At 37.0% G+C, this 20,475-nt stretch overlaps 1 protein-coding gene across 1 annotated transcript; it reads left to right on the top strand.

Moving 5' to 3' along the window:
- Nucleotides 1-2,140: 2,140 nt before the first annotated feature.
- On the top strand, nucleotides 2,141-17,687 carry reep5 (receptor accessory protein 5). The gene is made up of 5 exons (XM_059358477.1): nucleotides 2,141-2,339; nucleotides 2,584-2,677; nucleotides 12,945-13,083; nucleotides 15,434-15,602; nucleotides 17,374-17,687. Exons 1-5 carry the CDS (start codon nucleotides 2,222-2,224, stop codon nucleotides 17,421-17,423), a joined length of 570 nt encoding a protein of 189 aa, XP_059214460.1. The 5' UTR covers nucleotides 2,141-2,221; the 3' UTR covers nucleotides 17,424-17,687.
- The last annotated feature ends 2,788 nt before the right edge of the window (nucleotides 17,688-20,475 follow it).

Genomic DNA, 20,475 nt, shown 5'->3' with positions numbered 1-20,475 from the left:
GCTTCTTCATTGTAAATGGTTTGTTTTTGATGACAGAAAAGATCTGATGAGGTCATCTCTGATGTTTTGCCCTGGAGGTGGGGTGCATAGTTTTACAAAAGTACATTGACAATTCAATTAGTATATGTGTGTTATATATATATATGTTTGTGTGTGTGTGTGTGTGTGTGTGTGTATTTCTCATTTTACATCAGTTGTAAGCGAAGTGCAAAGCAGAAAATGTGGTTGTACTTTTTGTGCCTTTGTTTAACACCGTCCTCTAATGAGAAATGGGGGGCAATGATTTTTTAGGTGGAGATAAATGTCAGTAAATGTCACATAGCACTGATGTAAATCATCTGAAAGCTGGACACCTGATGATTATTTTCAAATGCAGCTCAGCACCATGTGTCAAGTTGTTCTAGTCATAAATCTGTAATAGAAATGATTGAATCAATCAATTCATTGATGAAAATTATGTTAGAAAGTGTGTAAAGGTTCAGAACATTATGAGTATATTAGGCCTATTTCCATGCTTTTTATGTGTTTTTTTAGCCACACTTGGATTTGTTTTCCAAAACAGTTTGGAAATTTGGATGGCCAAATTATGTAATGTCATGACTTTTTAGAGACCCGTATGCAAAAATATTTTAATACAATAGACCACAATATCACAATTTATGTTGCCATGCAAGAGGAGACTTGTACTCGCAGAAAGGTCAAGAAAGAGGAAAACGGTCTGCTTTGGAAATGGCCATTTCATTTTTTTTCCTTTGCAATATCTGCAAGTTTTTTTGATTGTCTTTTATGAAAAACAAACTATTCTGTTTGTTCATGACTGATGCAATAGCAGCTTCTTGGTTGTTTCCATAATGTCGAAACGGTGCACATCTGTACAGTCACCGTCTCAAATATTAGATAGACTGCTGTGCTGTCGATAGTGCTGTATTTGACACAACTAAATTATCGAATTAAGTAGAATAAAAGGTATCAAATAAAGTTCTTCTTATTTATTTGTTATTGTACTGATATAATATTTTTTAAACAATACCTCATCTTACTTCTGAAATACTACTTTGATATGAATATAAATGTGAATGACGTATAATTAGCCACTGATGATAATTATGTATATCCCTTATTTAAACCAAATTGATGTTGATAAATTGTTATTCCATTACGTAAATGAAGCCATAATTTCAGGTGGTGTTGGAAAAGAAAGTGTTTTTAACCCTCCTGTACTCTTAGACTCCTTTTTGACCCCAAGTCATTTTCAACATATGATTAATATAGGTTAACTTTCATATATAAATGTTCAGCATATGTGCTCCTCTGCATCCTTTATAGATAATATAAATTTCAACTTTCTTCATACAATTTTACGTGTTTTATACATTTTTATAGCACCTGTGGTCCTTAGGGGTCAAAAAGGACCCCATGACATTAGAATGGTTGTAGGACATGTAAGGCAACTCATGGCCAACAAATTGGTATTTCATTTTCCTTCTTTTTTTCATTATTATTGGTCAATTTTAGTCAAATATAAGTTATAGTGATAGTTATAGTGAAATAATAATTTCTTGATGGGAATGCACAGAGTAGGTTATGTCAACTTTTAGTGAAACTTATGTTTTGAAAGCATTGTTCATTTTTAGATGTCAGCAAAAATAAAAAATAAAAAAAAACACCTGTGCTCCTTAGGGGTCAAAAAGGACCCCATGACATTAGACTGGTTTTAGGACATGTAGAAAAAAATTATTACTAACTTTTTTTCCCACCCTAATTTTGTATATTTGACTAAAATTGACCAATAATAATGAATATATATATATATATCAATGTGTTGGTCTTGAGTTGCCTTAAAAGGTGGGGGAAAAAAGTTAGTCATATTTTTTTTCTACATGTCCTAAAACCAGTCTAATGTCCTTTTTGACCCCTGAGGAGGATGGGTATTATACTTTTTTAGGAGTACACAAGGGTTAAGATATTACTCTGGGCTCTAGTAGGGGGATGAGAATCTGCTTTTTATGAACTAAATGACGATTTTAAATGACAGCATTACATCGACCCCGTGCTTTTATTTTGAAGCTGGTGCTGGGAGGCTGTGTTGTACATCCGGGCTGATGACGGCTGACAGACGGAGAACAGCGGTTCAGGGCGTGTTGGCTGTCTACTGTCTACTGTCGCAGTTCGCTTCACAGTCATTTCGTAATCAGCATCGCTAAAAGAAGGAAGTGCAGCCATGGCGCAGGGGCTCAGAGAAAGATTTGAAAAGTTTCTCCATGAGAAGAATCTCATGACAGATTGTCTGGCAAAGATCGAGGCCAGAACCGGAGTCAGCAGGACGTACATCTCTCTGGGTAAGAGTCGGGATGGAAAAACTGAGAGTAGCGATACATCACAGGAAGAGGACGGAGTCACACAGCTTCATGTCTCTTCCTCCATAATGTGTCTGTTGTTGCTGCTTCCTGCAGTGCTGTACGTTCAGGATACTATATTTGTGATAATAGCGTGACAAACATCTGTTCTGTGTGTGTGTGTGTGTGTGTGTGTGTGTGTGTGTGTGTGTGTGTGTGTGTGTGTGTGTGTGTGTGTGTTTTACAGCTGTCATCGGTGTCATCGCAGTGTACTTGGTCTTTGGCTACGGAGCCTCCCTGCTGTGTAACCTTATCGGCTTCCTTTATCCAGCCTACATATCGTAAGTGTTTTATTATTAGAGCACTTCAATAAGGAGGGGCCTGCCCAGTGCCCCCACCCAACACACACACACACACGCGCGCGCGCGCGCACGCACACGCTTGTCATTATCATTTTTTTTTTACTAGGGATGGGAGTTTTGAGTCGTCACTGTTACGAATAATGTCTTTAGGCCCATTATTTTTGGTATAGGGCTGGGCGATATGGACCAAAAGTCAAATCCCGATGTATTTAGGCTAAATATCGATATATGATATATTAGGGCTGCACAATTAATCAAATTTTAATCGTGATCGCAATTTTGACTGCCACGATTAAATTAACCTGATCGTCTGTGATATTTCCATTTAAAATTGCGGCTCTCCTGCATATCGGAACTACAAGGACATAGGAACCACAAGCTCTCTGCTTCCTTCCGCATGCTGTTGTGCAACATTCAGTTGCAGTGACATTAGAGATGTTCTGATACCATTTTTTCTTTCCTGATACCGATTCCGATACTTGTGCTGTGGGTACTGGCTGATGCTAATATGTTATAAAAATATATATCATACTACACCTGCATGACTGTAATATAATTATCATTGTAGTAAGGCCTGGCTCAGGTTAAACCCTTTATAAAACATGAATAAATACAGCAGATTCAAGCCATTCATTTTTACATTTATTTTAAAATAAAACGGTATACAAAACAGTAGTGCAACATCAACTTAAATAAATAAATCTAGAAATATATTTCAATTAAAATGCAGCCACTATATTAGCTTTATGGAGCGAACCAGTAAATAGATTACTACTTTAATAAATTACATGGTATCGGATCGGTGCCTGGACTCCAGTACTCGCCGATACAGATGCCAGCATTTTCGCAGTACCGGAGCATTGGAACAACTCTAAGTGACATGAGGTACATTCAATCACACGAAAATGTGTTTTCAATTCTTAGTATATATTTTTCACATGAAATATTTGTAACTAATAACCAGTATGTATATAAACAAAGCTGTAGGGTTATAATACATACTTACTCTAAATAAGAGTTTCGTCATCGACCCTCTTGCTTTTATTGGAGCTTTCAACTGTAAAATGTGATTTTCATCTGCGGATGACGCTTGCTCACTTGTTTGTGGATAAAATCCTAAAGCATCTAAGCTCCTATGTCAACACATCGATCTTCATGAGCATGGATAAAAACAGAAATCCCTCTTATGACATAACAAATATTATTCTAAACCTCAATTCAGTTCTTATAAGTTACCAGTTTATTTCAGGCTTGCCTCGTGCACTTATGACTGTAAAGGTAAACAAACAGCTGAGTATTCTAAGCTGCAGCTGGTTTCCCATAGAAGACAAACATCTCTTTATATCTCTCTCATTCTGCTGTCCTTTTACTGAAACTAATGTGTCACTACCTGGGAAATATTTTTCACAAAGCACTCACTTAATGGATGTGACAATTTGTGCATTAAGACATAATTCTGAAGCTTTCTTCAGTTTAAAAATGCATCAATACATTTGTCGTTCAAATGTGGATATATGGATATATGCCATAGACTGTATAAATAATGTTACTGACCTCAGAAAACTGAGCAGCGACTCCTTGGAGTGTCTGTTAGTCCAACCAAACGCTGAACAAGACATTTTTACTGAACAAAACGTTCAAATAAACTGTCATTAAGTGAAAATACAGTGAAAGGGTCAAAGTTATGAGACCAAACCCCTAAACGTCCTTTTTTATATCTATATAACGTTATATATAACTTTATTGACACGTTGCCATTGGATACGCATTGTTCTGCTTCTCTCCTGATGACGGCTCGCCTTGTTAGTGACCTGTCAATCAAAGATAGCCACGCCCCAAATCATACGATTCTTTATCTTCTATTTTCTTCTAAATGGGGCCATTATTTACACTATTAACCCTTTGATGCACAACATGGGTCAAAAATGACCCGCATTAATTCCCCATGTTATTTAATGCTTGCTGTGTGTTTCTGTGCTCTATCTTTTGATATCAACTTATTTTATGATTGAATATTCCAAGTATTCTTTAAATATCTTGTTTTTGATAACAACAGATCATTATTTCCATCTTGCTCCTCATACTTTATGAAGAAAAAAAGTTTTTGTATTATTACATAACTAACTTCTTGGCTAAGTAGCTTGCTAAGCTAACCACTTAGCCAATAAGTTAGCTAAGTAGTTAGCTTAGCAAGCTACTTAGCCAAATACTTTGTCAAGAAGTTAGCTAAGTATTTAGCTTAACAAGCTACTTAGCTAAAAAATTGATATTGGTCATTTTTGACCCATGTTGTGCATTAGAAGGGTAGTGACACAAAAAGGTATTTTATTCAAAAATGAATAAAGGACAAATTGAGGAAAACCTGGAATACTGAATGATGAAAATAATTTATTGCAAAGATATAGAACATAAAAACTCTATTGGGTCACTTTAGACCCATGTTGTGCATCAAAGGGTTAACATCAAATTGTCTTGAATAAGATTTTACTAGTGATTGAGACTATAGTGTTGTCCTAAAAAAAATTCTGAGGTAATAAATCAAGTGAGAAGTTTTTTCATTTTGCATTGAAATGAATGGACAGAAAGATTTTTGCAGCCAAACTTAGCGCCCCCTACTGGAATTTTCGGTAGAATGCAGCTTAAGGCACTTCCTGGTTTGCCTCATGCTCACACACGGAGGTTGCAACCTGGTATATGCAGGGTGTGGCTGACTGGCAGCGTCTGTACTACTACAGCTGTGGTCATGACGCAGCGGCCTGGGTTTCAGTCTGTTTCAGCATGTCTTTCCTTCTGTCTCTCCTCTCTGATCTGTTTCCATCAGTATCAAAATGAAGCCTAAAATTCCCCAAAAATGTATTAAATAAAAATTAAAGTGTGGGCAGTTTGTGCCAGGTTCCCAGGTTTACTTTAATTTTCAAACAATTATGTGGATAATTGGATTACTTTTGGAGCAGTTTCATGTCATCAGTGAGTCTTATGGTTGCAGAGCATGTTTCACAGGAGCACAAGCTTAAACACAAAATTGGTTTCATATTTGGCTCTTTTCACTTTTGTGATTCAATTTGAGTTGATTAACTTTTTCATCAGTCATGCATATTGTATTTGCCTTGAGCAGTGGTTACACCCTGGTTATTCCAGTTTCATCAGTGTAGGGCACGGTCTCAATTTACTATCTCTAAATATATCCTCTGATTAACAGATTTTATAAAAAGTATTTATTCATTATTTGTTTAGTTTTATGACTTGATCTCTGCTGAGGAACAAGTCTCTCAATGAGGAGAAAAACAAAGCATGCTTAATGTATCAAAGATAATAATAAACTAGACTGAGAGCTCTAGAATTGCTTATGATATTCGTAAGTTCCTGAAATACATTTGGTTGATGTTTAGTTTTTAGGTTTTTTTTCTGGTGGTAAAACTAAAACGGCCAGAGTCGTTCCTCCCTTCATAATGGTTCTAATGCTCAGTTTTTGTTCAAATTGTCTTTAGGGCTGTTTCCACTAGCGGGTAATGGCCGGACAATTCCCAGAATGAGGCAGGTCTCACTCGCCGAAATGCCCCTAATTTGAATACGAGCAGTCCAGAGCCGGCTTTTGTCTGGACTTTTTTAGTCCCTGTGGAAGAGCAGGTTCTTTTTTCTCCCCTGAAAACAGCCTGGTTACTGATTGGATAGATCGGTAAGCAGGATGTGACGTAGTACCCTACACGACAACAACACGCTATTGTAAAACCGGCAAAGCAGTGTTCCCAACTGATCGACTTTGTTGCTAAATTTAGCGACTTTTCAGACCCCCTTAGCAACTATTTTTCAAGAAAGCCACTGGAGACAAATCCAGCAAGTCCTTCTTACTGTTCTTAACAAGCTTGTTAAGAAGAGTAAGAAGGTGTCGGCTTGTTAAGAAGAGCCGCCGTTAACGGCAGTTAGCTACAGTTAGCTCTGTAGTGCTCTGTATGTGCTGCTGCTGCAGGAGGTGTTCACTTAGTGATCTCTGTTTGTTTACAACAAGCACCAGACACTCTGTGCACAGTTAGCGATACTATTAATTCACAATCACTATGTTTTGTGATCAGCGGAGACTCTGTGCATAATAAGCCATGCTGCTTTCAGCTGCTGATGTTGTGCACAGTTAGTGACAGTGAAAACCATACGCCACCTCCAGAGTCTGTAAATCCCTTTGAGGTCTAACTTGTGGTGGACACACGCAGAGTGAGCGGATTTTTGAGAGGGCGTGGCCTGAGACTTTCCTGGTGGCCACTTTCCCTGAACTTTATACTCAAATTGGAGTTTGTAGATATTGGTGTGTAGTGTTTGTAATTTTTAATCTACCTACATCTATAAATGGGCCTGACAAAATATAAGAACCACCTCTGGTTTCATGACATTAAATGCTGTAGTGTTAACAGTGTTGGTAGACAATGGTAGAGCATATGTACTATGTTACAATATGATCAATAAAAAGTTGAATGTGACTAAAGTCACAGTGTATAAAAACAATAATGATGACAGTAAAATATCAAAAGACACTAGAAAAATCTTGAAAATATTTTATGATGCTTTAAATTACATACATGTGTGTTGAGCTCACTAATTAACTAAATGGACCATTTATGTTCTAAAACTCCATAGTAATGTTTAAGGAGTCTAACTTAAGTGTTTGTTTTATTTATTTCCCTTTTGATTCAGTACTGGTTTCTGTTTTTTTCCCATGCAGTCCTGCCTAGTATCACATGTCCTTCCTGCATATTTTTGGGCATAATCATTAACAAATGGGACATTTAGGCTTGCTATTTGTATGCACACAGAATTGGAAGTAGATAAATAAGCCACATGATAACTGAGGAAATTGACAAATTTTCAACTGATAAAGTAAGTGTTTGTTTTCAGATATCTCTCCCCAGTTAGAGCTAAATACTAGCCCTTTTAAGCCAGGAAAGCATTATCGCATTTTTACCATTAAAACTGGGGGCGCTGTTGCGTTATTCTACCATTAAAGCAGGGAAAGCAGATACTCTTTTTGTAGTATTTGTAGTTTTTTCCACCTATTTTCGGTCTCTTGGCCAATGAAATGCATCAGAATACATGTGGGAGTGTCGCAATGTAACATGGGACTTTTCCAGAACTTTGAAATCATGGCGGAAGACGACTATAGCGGAGGGAGCTCAGATATAACAGCTATAAGCTCTCAAATACTTTTTGAATTTCATTTCTATCTGCTACAGAGGCTGAATCTGTCTATAATTTAGTAGGAAGCGTTGACACTTATGTTGAATTTCGAGAAAAACTTCAGGTTTGAGGGGGTTGTTTTAAAAACAAGGTTTTCCAGGCATTTTTTCCAGGCGTTTTAGGCCTAAATGGGCTAGTGGGTCTGCTGTAAGTTTTGATGATATTAGTAGCTGTGATGTCTGACAGAGGGACAACCCACACAGCTCATTATTTTTAATTACCACCATCTTTGCACATGGTGCTGCTGGTCTGCAGCCTGCACACACTGCCATACACATTGCTATGAACTAGAGGCCTTAGTGTTTGCTCACCACTCAGATGTTTGCTTCCCACATCTTTACTGACTTTGTTATGTCACCAGCAGAGCCTAGACAGCCCCAAACCCTGAAAGACCCAGGCATGGGTTGCTGAGTTTTGAGGTCCACAGAGGGTGTTGAGATGACCTGGTGCACAGTGAAGCTGTGTGTCAGTACTGGTATTTGGACTATTAAAGCTGGCAGCCCGCTGTGCTAACACACTGTGGAAACATGTGACTGAAACAGAAAGGAGCTTCTGTACTAAGGAAAAGATAAAGACTCAGTGTTGTCTGACAAATATGACACTATTAAATCTGGTTCGCCTGTTACATGTGTTATTTCCTTCCTCCAAAACAATGGTGACGACCACCAGGACCAGTTGAGTTTTCATTAAAACTAAATTATGACTGGTTTATCAAATTTATGAGAACAGACAAGGCCAAATTGTCTCTTAAGTTACCATATGACCACTTGTTGACAAACAATGTAGCTATTAAATGGCTAATTTTTAGTCCGGAGCTCACGCCACATAAACGCACCAGCAACATCACTTCATGGAGAACATTGAGGCCAAAACAGCATATTGCATGTAAGTTACATAGGGAAACCCAGTGTTGGCCAAGAACGAGTTGAGTAACGTGGGCATGTGGAGGGGCGTGGGCCTTGTGAAGGCAATCCTGGTTCAGACTCTGAACCACAGATATAGTGTGAATGTCTTTTACAGCACTTTTAAGTCATGATAGTCATATATATAGGCCATTCCTGCTCTGAAACCCCCTCATTGTTAATATATTGAGGAAAGCCATAAATGCTTGAATGCTCTGTGTCTCTAGTTTTGGTTGTCATTTTATACAGTGAGGTCAAGTTTGGAAAAAAAAAAAAAAGCTCTCTATACAATTAAAGGCTACAAATCGGACTAACAACATAATACATGAATGAGTCTCAGCTTTCTAGTGATATCCAATGTATGCAGTTCCACACTACAAAAAAGGTGTGTCTAAAAACAAGATAAAAACACTAAATCTGAGAGAAATGATCTTGCTGCATGGACAGATAATTTCACTTGACAAGATTTCTTAAATTCAGATTGTTAAATCTAGAAATAAGTATGTTGTACGCTTAAAATAAGAGACTAACTCATAAAACGAGATAAATTAAAGCTGCAAGCAGTGATGAACTGTCCCAAGCAGAGTGCACCGCAAATTATTTGTTTCTTACCAAGATAAAAAAAAAATTAGATTTAGAAGTGTTGGATAATTGATCTTGTTTCAAGACCTATTTTAAGTGTTCAACATGCTAATTTCTAGATTTAATAATCTTAATTTAAGAAATATTGTCAAGTGAAATTATCTATCCATGCAGCAAGATCATTTCCCTCAGATTTAGTGGTTTTATCTTGTTTTTAGACACACCTTTTTTGCAGTGTAGTGGTATCCAATGTATGCAGTTACAGGACTGTTTAGGGATAATTCAGAAACACAATCTGCAAAAAAACAAAATGAATGCACAAGAAAAACTGCGTGGTATTTTGCCCCAAACTGCATGGTACTATAGACTCATGAGTACCCATAGAAGCATTGAGATATTATGAGGTCAGAGGGCAAGGGACCATGTCTGATTTTGGAGCGTAATTTAGCCTCCCTCTGAAATCATCATGGCCCAGTTGGTAAATGGAAACCGAGCCTGCTTAAGCTTCTGAAAAACAGAAAGATGGCCGGCCCAAGTTGGCAGCCTGTCTGATCATTAGGGGGAAAGAGTGGACCAAATAACACACAGGAAGCTGTCCCTGTGCTCTTTCTTTACCCATGTCCTGAAAATAGTTTTAATTCACTAACTGTCAGGTTACATTAGGGCTGGGCGATACGGACCAAAAGTCATATCCCGATATATTTAGGCTGAATATCGATATGCGATATATATCCTGATATTTTTATTGCAAAGTAAGAGCAAATGTTCAGTCAAAGTCAAAGCCAAATATGACATGTCACACGTAGTTTTATTGACACTGTTGATTTAAGTGAACATTAATACTGTACAGAAGTCCCTTTTTTAAGGGCAGCATTAAAAGAAAGAAAAAAAATTGAACTATATCGATATATCCGATATGGTCAAAATCCATATCACATTTAAAAATATATTGATATATTTTTTATATCGATATGTCGACCAGCCCTAGGTTACACCATGTCAAGGGACTACAAATCAGGATATTTCGGCCTCTGCTGTTCTGATTTTGACCATTCTTTTTCTAACGTGTCCCCTGTGAGTCTCCCAACGTTATGAAAGCTCTTTGGAGTACACCTTTATAAGATTATTGTAAGAAACATTGCAGTAATGTTTAGTTCACTGCAGCGTTTCACTGAAAAATGTACTGCAACAGAAATGAACTTCAGATGGTGATCTAAATGTATATGTATCTAAATGTATGTCAAATAATAATTTACTAACTTCAGGTATTTATTATAATAATATTATACAGCACAATTTCATGATTGCACAACCAAGGTGATCTGATGATTTATCACACATGATTCATTATTGGATCATAAATGAAGTTTCTGTCAGGAACATACCAACTTGTCTCCATTGTCTTATTCTGCCAGCAGTGTCAAGCTTGGATGCTAAATGTGCTAAAGCATATGCTAACAGTTTCTAGTTTGCACAACTCGTGTTGATAGCTTAAACATGAACTGAATAAGGAGAGGCACAGGTGTGGATGATATCATATTACTTGTCAGTGCAGGTCTTTTTCACAGTAGAAAAGAGGGAGTGGTCAAAAAAGTGGAAGCTGAGTTTGCACAGTGTTCTGTCTGTTTGACCACAGTAGAGAGACTTGACAGAGGGTGGGGTCAATCAAACAACTGAAGGTACAGCTGTTATGGAAGTCAAATTCAAAGTGTGGAGAAGTAGCAGACTGTGGCAACTGTTTACACAGAGTCAACACACACAGAGGAAGAGGAAGAGGAAGTTAAAATGATGCAGATACAATTAAAGCCTCACTGCTTTATACAATGTTATCTAACCTGTTTATTGTATCTTTTTCAAATACTAATATGGATATGGTAATTAATTATACTTTCAAACACCAGGATTAACCTGTTATAACACATTATGAAATGTTCGCAGGCAGTCTCATTGATTCGTTTTTATCTATAAATGTATTCTTGGGCGGCTTCCCTCTTACCTGTGTACATACATGTGTCAAAGCCAAACTAAACATGGTCTACGATCACAAATCATTGTACAGATGCTGGTGCCAAGAGTGAAAACCGAATTAGGTAAGAAAGCTTTTAGTCACGCCCCTTATCATGGAACAATTTGCAAAATGAATTAAAATTGTCTGAGTTGATCACAATCGGTAAATTTAAATCGATTCTAAAGGACAAAGAAATAATTTCCCTTGGTCAGTGTGACTGCTCCTTATAAGTCTCTACTGAGGCTCCTTCAATGTTGTTGTGATTAGTGGTTGACCGATACGGGTTTTTTAATGCAGATGCCGATACCGATTATTTTGACATCAGTCTTAACCGATCCCCGATTTTTTTGGGCCGATTTTTTTGGGCCGATTCTTGAAGCCGATATTGCCTTTTCTCCCTCCATTTACATGATAAAAATGACAGAATGATAACAAATGTTACACAAATCTCAATTTAAACAAAAAAGAAACATTTATTAACAAAACAAACAAAACATATTAACAGTTGGATACAAGTAAAAAACGCAAATATCGGCCGATATATAACAGCTGGCCGATATATCGGTCTATCTCTAGTTGTGATGCTGTATTTGTATTTAATTGTATTTAATTGTTATGATCACTGTGTTTAGATGTTGTAACTTGTCTCTTTTTATGCTTCTTTCTTGGCCAGGTCTCTCTTAGAAATGAGATTTTTTAATCTCAACAAGACTTTTACCTGGTTAAATAAAGGATATATATAATAAAGTGACAAATACACAAACACACTAATGTAGAACTGTATGACACTACAGTTTTATTAATGCTTTACACCATAACATGCAGTGTCAGTGTCCATACACTAGTTTTATTGTTACAGTTTTGCCAGTTGCTATCATTTCACCATCAAATTTGGTGCATTTTCATTCAGAGGATTCTTTTTTTCCAATGAAAGAAGCTGGTGATTGAAGTCGACCTGTCCTTGCCACAGATAAAACATTAGAAGAGCTTTATTGGCTGAAAATACTGAATGTAATAGATCTCTGAGAGGGTTTTTCTGCAGAGAAGAAGTGTCCTCACCAGAAAAACAGCAGCATTGACTCATGTTCACATTGAAGTGCAGAAGTGTCAGCAGCAGGATGCTGTTTAAAGCCCTCTGGGATGGTGTTGATGTGTGTAAATAACTGTGTATTCTGACTGTGTGACTCAGCAGAGGTTGTTTTTTAGTTCCCATCAATCAATCCACAGCTGTCATTTCCTCACAAGAACTGTCACGCCAGAGGTGACAGATCAGGAGACATTCAGATGAGTGATGCAAAGTCATTGACACACTACTTTGTCATTCAGGTAGCACGACTCAATTCAGTCTCATTTTACAGTTAGGCATTTAATGGAAAGAAATGGGAGGGAAAAGGCATTTAAATGTAAGGCTTTAAGGAGAGAACAAGTGGAATAAAGACAACCGACATGCTGGACCAGGTGATATTTCCAGACAGTAATGTTGACTTTATATATCAAAGTATTTCTCTGACAAGTTCCTCTCTCTTTCCAGGATTAAGGCGATTGAAAGTGCCACCAAAGACGATGATACTAAATGGCTGACCTACTGGGTGGTGTACGGACTCTTCAGTGTGGCAGAGTTTTTTGCTGATATCTTCCTCTCCTGGTTCCCATTCTACTACATCGGAAAGGTAATCCAGCTGGGCTCTGTTGTGCTTTTTTGTGTTTAATCAATGTGCTGAAAAATGTATTTATAAAACTAAAATAAATCGAGTCGAGTGTGCAGCTTTCCCCTCATGACTTTGTCTTCCCTGTTAGACAGCACCTCACCAGAGTCAAGTGCCACTCACTGCAGTGGGTGATGGTTGAATCTACCCACATTTAGCAGCTTCTGCCCCGTCCTGCCCAATACACACATTTAGAGTCAGAATACATGAAACAAAGCATAGAAACATTGGGGCAAACATAATATGTAGCAAATGTGATCATTTGCTACATACCGTATTTCCTCAATTTAAAGCCGGGCCCCTATTAATGTCCAGCCTCATTTAGTAACCGGGTGTGAAAACAATTTTTAGTAAATAAAAGCCGGCCTCTTTTATAAGCCGGGTGTCTTAGCGGTGTTATGTCAAAGTCTGTTCCCCCGTCGATATGTGTCCCCCTTACCTTAACCTGCACCAACCTGACCCCTGACCCCAACCAGTCCTCCTTTAAGTTGTTAACATGAGCCCAAGTTGACCTTAACCCCAAACAGTTCTCTCTACAAGGCCTAACCTTAAACTTAAATCCTAACTCCACATTTAAATTAGTTTTTGTAAATTGTGTCTTCTGGGCTCAAGAGGAAAATTACCAGATTGATACCAGTGCAAAATTTAAAAGCAATCTGTGATGTGTTAGTGCCCATGGCATCATCATCATGTCACTTTTTTGGAATGTGCAGGTATCAAATTCAGATTAAGAATGAGTGTATATTTACAATAGTGCACTGGTCTAACGGGGACATTACAAATTATGCATTATGACAGACTTACATGGTTTCACTTTATATTGCTGTCCCAGAACGTATTTTATTAAGATCTACTTGTAAGATGTAGTTAACTTCCTACTTCTATTTTACATGTGCTTTTGTTTAGACATTTGATTTAAGCGTCAAATGGACATAAAAATAAAACAAACAAAAAAACAAGAAGGCAGCAAAATATGGGTGGAGTCAAACAATGGACTCTGCCCACACTGAACTCTTCTCACTGGACTGTATGTTCAGTTCTTCCCAGCTAAGTAAACTAACCACATGTTGAGGGTGGAGGACAGTACACTGATGATAAAAGAGTATCTGAGAGTCCAGGCAGCAGAGAGACGCCTTACCCTCACACAGGACTGACAGACAGGCTGGGAGGGAGAGAGAGACCGTGTGAAAGAAACATGTCTAGTCATAGACTGTATATAAATAATGGAAGTAGATGCACAACATATTGACACACCATCTAATGCACAAAATGGGTCCAAAATGACCCACATTCATTTCCCATGTTATTTAATGCTGCTGTGTGTTTCTGTGCTCTATCTTTTGATATCAACTTATTTTATGATTGAATATTCCAAGTATTCTTTAAATATCCTGTTTTTGATAACAACTGATCATTATTTCCATTTTGCTTCTCATACTTTATGAAGAAAATTTTTTTTTGTTTTATTACATAGCTAACTACTTGGCTAAGTAGCTTGCTAAGCTAACTACTTAGCCAAGAAGTTAGATAAGTAGTTAGCTAAGCAAGCTTCTTAGCTAAAAAATTGATATGGGTCATTTTTGACCCATGTTGTGCATTAGAAGGGTAGTGACACAAAAAGGGATTTTATTCAAAAATGAATAAAGGAAAAAATTAAAATTAGGATGTATGATGATCAAAAACAAACTAATTGAGGAAAACCTGGAATACTGAATGATAAAAAATATTTATTGCAAAGATATAGAACATAAAAACTCTATTGGGTCACTTTAGACCCATGTTGTGCATCAAAGGGTTAAGGAAGCTCAGATCTCTTGACATCTGTAGTAAGATGCTGCAGATGTTTTATCAGTCTGTGGTGGTAGTGTGTTGTTTTATGCTGCAGTCTGCTGGGGAGGCAGCATCAGACACAGAGATGAAGGCGGTTGGACAGACTGGTCTAAAGAGCTGGTTCTGTGGTTGGAGCCAGGTTGGACACACTGGAGGAGGTGGTGGAGAGATGACCTGTCAACATGTTAGAGTCCATCTTGAAATACCCAGATCATCCGCTACACAAAACCTTTATGGACCAAAAAAAACAGCAGCAGATGGCTCCTTCCTTCTCTCCTACAGCCATCAGGCTGTCTCATTCTAACAGAGTTATCAGACTATTATAATTACTATTATAATTTCCCCTCGGGGATAAATAAAGTCATTTTGATTTGATTCATTTGATGTGATTGAGTAACTCCAATGTCGCATCAAAAACACCTGTAGTATAGCCTGTCATGTAATTGTGATGTGTGTGTCCTGAGCTATTGTCTTTTTTCCCTAGTGTGCCTTCTTGGTGTGGTGCATGGCTCCAACTGCCTCCAACGGATCAGTAACCATCTATAACCGCATCATTCGACCATTTTTCCTCAAGAATGAAGCCAAGATTGACGACGTGGTGAAGAACATCAAGGATAAGGCGTCAGAAGCTGCTGACAAGATCAAAGACGAGGGTAAGTGAAGGCAGCACTCGGGGTCAACTGTGTCAGTTTCCAGAGTTAAAAAAAGTTTATAAAAATAATAAAAATGTAGCCGCATCCTGTTGAACACAACGATGCAGCTTTTATACAAAAATATGCTTTGACTTTTTATCTGCTGCCCAGTTTGAGCCGCTCCCTGGCTTTCAGCTCCCAGGTTCCCCATAAGCAGTGGCGGTTCTAGACCAGTTTTACTGTGGGGGCCAAGGAGGGGCCAGTGTTTAATCAGAGGGGCACATTAAAAAGCAGCAAAGATTATATTTAAGCATTGAAAACCTTTATTTTAGCTTCTTTAAAAATCTCATTTAAGTATATTTGGAAGAAACAATGAGACTCACCACCAATTTTTCTACGACAGTGACATTTCTCATTTTTGTGCACAATTACTTTATTTTATTTTCAAAGTGTAGTACAGTGAGAATTATGTTTTTTTATATACACAAGCTTTTATTGCACAATTAAACTATTGTACAACAAACACATTCTGAGTTGCTTTTGTGTACAATGAAATATTGTTTGAACAAAAAATAGGTAAGAATTTTTCCGTCGTTCATCGTTAGAAATCAATAATTTTGTTATGAATTTGACAAAGGGGCCACAGCAGGAGCCAAGGGCTTCTTCACAGGGGCAGTGGCCCCCGTAGGCCCCTGTGTAGAACCACCACTGCCCATGAGCCACATTATTTGGTGTTGTCTCACTTTAACTGTTTAACAGCTGAACAACCTGCTGAAAATCAATGTAAATCTTTGTAAACCAATAATTCTCAGTCGGTGCATCACTCTTAGTTAATCCTTGTTTCCTAATGTCATATACCTATATAGAAAATCATAAGTTATAGCTGCCCTAATGTCTCTTAAAGAATAGGCAGATTTCTCAGTATCTGAATTGCAGTCCAATTTTATTAAGAGAAAATTGTAAAGACTGTGTAGATGGTTTGGTGACCAACTTGCTAGCAATCCAGATTTGGTATGTAAATAACATAAGGTCTTAATTATTCACTTAAACTGCAAAGAGCACAAGGTACCAAGGTTATTATATTTAACGAAAACTAACGAAATAACGATAACTAGAATTGAAAAAACATTTTCGATAACTGAAATAAAAATAAAAACAAGAGTTTTAAAAAAAAAAAACAATAACTAAGTGAAACTGTATTTTGTGGTCACAAAACGAACTAAAACGAACTAAAATTATAGTGAAAATGCCCTTCGTTTTCATATTTGTCAACTTTTTTCATACATAAACCTTTTTGGTTGATATGAAATCTATTTCATCTATCTGGTTTTGTGACTTAATAAACTTATTGGGGCTGAGATGGATAATAAAAGGAAACATTTATTGTGACTTTCAACAAGTACCCCATTACAAAAAACGAATAAAAACTAAACTAAAACTAAGCATTTTACGAAAAATAAAAACAAATTAAAACTAGCATACTCACTCTAAAAACTAATTAAAACGAACTGAATTTGAAAACAAAAAATCACAACGGAATTAAGACTAAAACTAATGAAAAATCCCAAACTATTATAACCTTACAAGGTATATTATTTGATATCTATCTTCCAGTGCAAACAGCTCTTCTCTCTTCTCTGTTGGGCCTGTATTGTTAAACACCTGCAGGAAGTTTCTCTCACATCAGTTTAGCATTGAACAGAAATGTCTCAAAGCTGAAGTTAACAGTGCTTGTAGCTGTCAAATGCTAGATAACAAAGATATCTGACATCTGTATGTAATTTGTCCACAGCCAAGAGAGCCACAGCAAACATCATGTTTGAGGAGAAGAAGAGTTCTTAAGATGAAGGCTTCATGTCCCAGTGACTCTGGAGCCAACTGTGTTACAGAAGTAATGTTGCCTTGAAAATGTTTGTCTTTCTCAGATCCATTTCAATACTTAATCTTAATATTCATCAGATGTTATACGTGTTACGTGTATAAATTAAAGCCATTTCACAGGTCAGTTTAATTATTTAACTTTGCCTTCTGGAGGGCTATAAGACAACTGTATCCTGGCCCTGATGCTCTTTATGAACCAAATAAAAACAAACTGGCTGAAGTTTATGTTGATTCTTTCAGTCTTTTGTGTGCTTAAACTCTGATTCCTTACAAGATCAGGTTCAGTAAGGTAGGTATCTCCAAGTGGAGCATTTCAAACTGTAGAAAGCATTTTCAATTAAAAGACATGCTTCAAAATGGTGTCTGACAGTTACAGTTACACATTGAATAGAACAACCTGGCTCTTCATTTTCAGGGGACAAAATTCAATTCAATTCAATTCAATTTTATTTATAGAGCCCAAAATCACAGATTTGCCTCAAAGGGCTTTACAGACTGTGCATGGTACGACACCCTCTGTCCTGGGAAAAACTTGTCAAAAAACCCTTTTAACAGGGAAAAAAGAAGAAGAAACCTCAGGGAGAGACAGATCTCCCTCTGACTTGTGTCTACTGTTTAAAGTTCAAATGGAGTCTCTAGGTGAAAATATGTTGGAGAAGTAGACGTTTGAAAATCTCCAATTATTGTTCTTTTTCGCTCATTTTTTTTGGCCGTCCCATTCACTTCAGTGCAAAATTTTGGGCAGTTTTTCGTCTTCCGTAGAGAAAAGTAATAGCGCACCGATCCCGATCAAACAGCACGTTTTGATATATAATTTGTCCTGCAACTAGTAGCGGGACGAAATTGTGTCCGGAAGAGGAAGAAGAAAAAATCCTCAGGGAGAGACAGAGGAGGGATCCATCTCCCAGGACGGACAGACATGCAATAGATGTCGTTGTACAGGACAGATCAACAGAGTAGAATAGAGTAGATAGATCAGGGATGGGCAACTGGAGGCCCAGGGGCCGCATACGGCCCGCACCCTCACTGGAAGTTGCCGTCAGTACAACTACATGCATTTGAGCATGAAATCTTAAAAGTGCAGTGTAAAAATCATGTAAAAATGCACAATATTACTTATTTCAGTTAATATTGGTCTGCTGTTCTTGCACTAAAAAAAAGAAATCACAGTAAGTGGTTATTTTTTGTTTGCTTCAAACCTTTTGTATTCCTATTTATACTGTTATACATGCATTAGAGCATGAAATATGTTAAGTTACTGCACTGTAAACATATTTAAAATTGCAGTTTCATCATATCTGGTGAAGTGCACGGTCCTATACGTGGCCCTGTGGTAGTGTTGATGAAAAATTGTGGCCCCCTCCAGCATTTAAGTTGCCCATCACTGAGACAGAGGTTGAAGGGGGAGAGAGGATAGAGGGATGGTTGAGAGAGAGACAGAGAGGAGCAGGAGATCTGGGAGGGGCAAAGCAGCCCCTGTTTGTTATGTGTATAAAGGATAACAAGTTTCCAAATAAGTTGGGATATTGTCTAAAATGTAATTAAAACTAGATGATCTTCTGTGACAAATATTCAATTAAAAACTGTACAAAGACAACATTTTTTTTAAACGGATAAATGCCCCCTGCACAGAACTAGTACCACTGTAGAGCAGCTGCACATCACTCAAGCACAATATATTCAAAGATGGGTCCTGCATTACCAACTGACCTTATGACCTGTTGAGGTTATTATCATTTACACCAACTAGACACCCAACTTGACTGCTTTATTTTAAGGTTGAAACCACTGAATAAATATTATGAACACTCTAGAACACGTCTGTTCTAGAGAACACGTCTGTTCTAGAGCGGTATAACAACAGTATATAAAAACTGTTTAATTTGAAGGAACAAACAGCAGTAGAGGAAGTGGAACAGATAAAGGAGATCATTAATGTGTTAGAAGAGCTTTAGCTCAGATACCTTCAATATGAGCCAGGACAACTGACATCATTCAGCAATGTTAGGTGGAAAGAATGCACAAGTCCTCAGTCAATTCAGGATCAGTGGTATAAATGAACTGACATGGTGTGAGTCTTATTATCATCATGAGGTTTCTGGGTCATTTGCAGGAGGTTTCAGGAATATTGATCTTGATAATAAAGAGAATGCTGAACTATTCCTTTGAATCTGACTTGGTTACAGAAACAGATACATTGCAATGTAGAATTTAGTGATGTAAATTATTTTCGAACATGTAAAAGTCAAGAAAAACACAAAATATGATAAAAGAAAAGAAATATACAATGAGAGAAAGAAAAAGAAAGAGAACAGGTCAAACCTGTACATGCAACAGCTCCGTTGTTCATTTCTCTTAACAGGTTAAATTAAATCATATATGTTCAAAAGGGAGTAAGAAGAAGTGTACACTTATAAATTCCTACCCCTTCTCCTCTGCTTATTATATTATTATTATTATTACTATTACTGATATTATTATAATTTATAGACTATATTTATATATGTATTTTGTATTTAAAGATCTTTACACATACAAAATTTCTAATTTCTTCAGAAAATAATTCAATCTTCAAATTAGATTAGAATTAATTACTACTAATTAATTATTATATTTAATGTTGTGGTATATGTGTGTGTGTGTGTGTGTGTCTATTTTCTGCCAGTTGTCTCAGCACTGTAAGTTATGATTTCTTAACTTTCCAGTCATAATCAGTTTTCCCTAGTTGCTTTGTAACTTTTTTCAGAACGGTGTGTGTAAAGTTGATCCAGTGATGCTTTGAGTTAGCCTGTCATCAAAGTGGATTACATTACAAGTGGATCTCAGTTCTATGTAAATCCTCTTATGTGAAATATTGTGGTTGTCAAAGGTTTTCAAACACTAATATTAGAAACACATCCTCAGAAATAAACACAACTTGTTACATTTTTTCCTATTTAGCATATTATGCAGGTAAATGTTATATTTTAGTCTTAATATAATTTTATCTCACTTTTTTACTTCATCACTATCA

Source organism: Centropristis striata, chromosome 19, assembly GCF_030273125.1.
Source record: "Centropristis striata isolate RG_2023a ecotype Rhode Island chromosome 19, C.striata_1.0, whole genome shotgun sequence".
Lineage (NCBI taxonomy): Eukaryota > Metazoa > Chordata > Actinopteri > Perciformes > Serranidae > Centropristis > Centropristis striata.
This window is presented reverse-complemented; position numbering and strand designations above follow the sequence as displayed.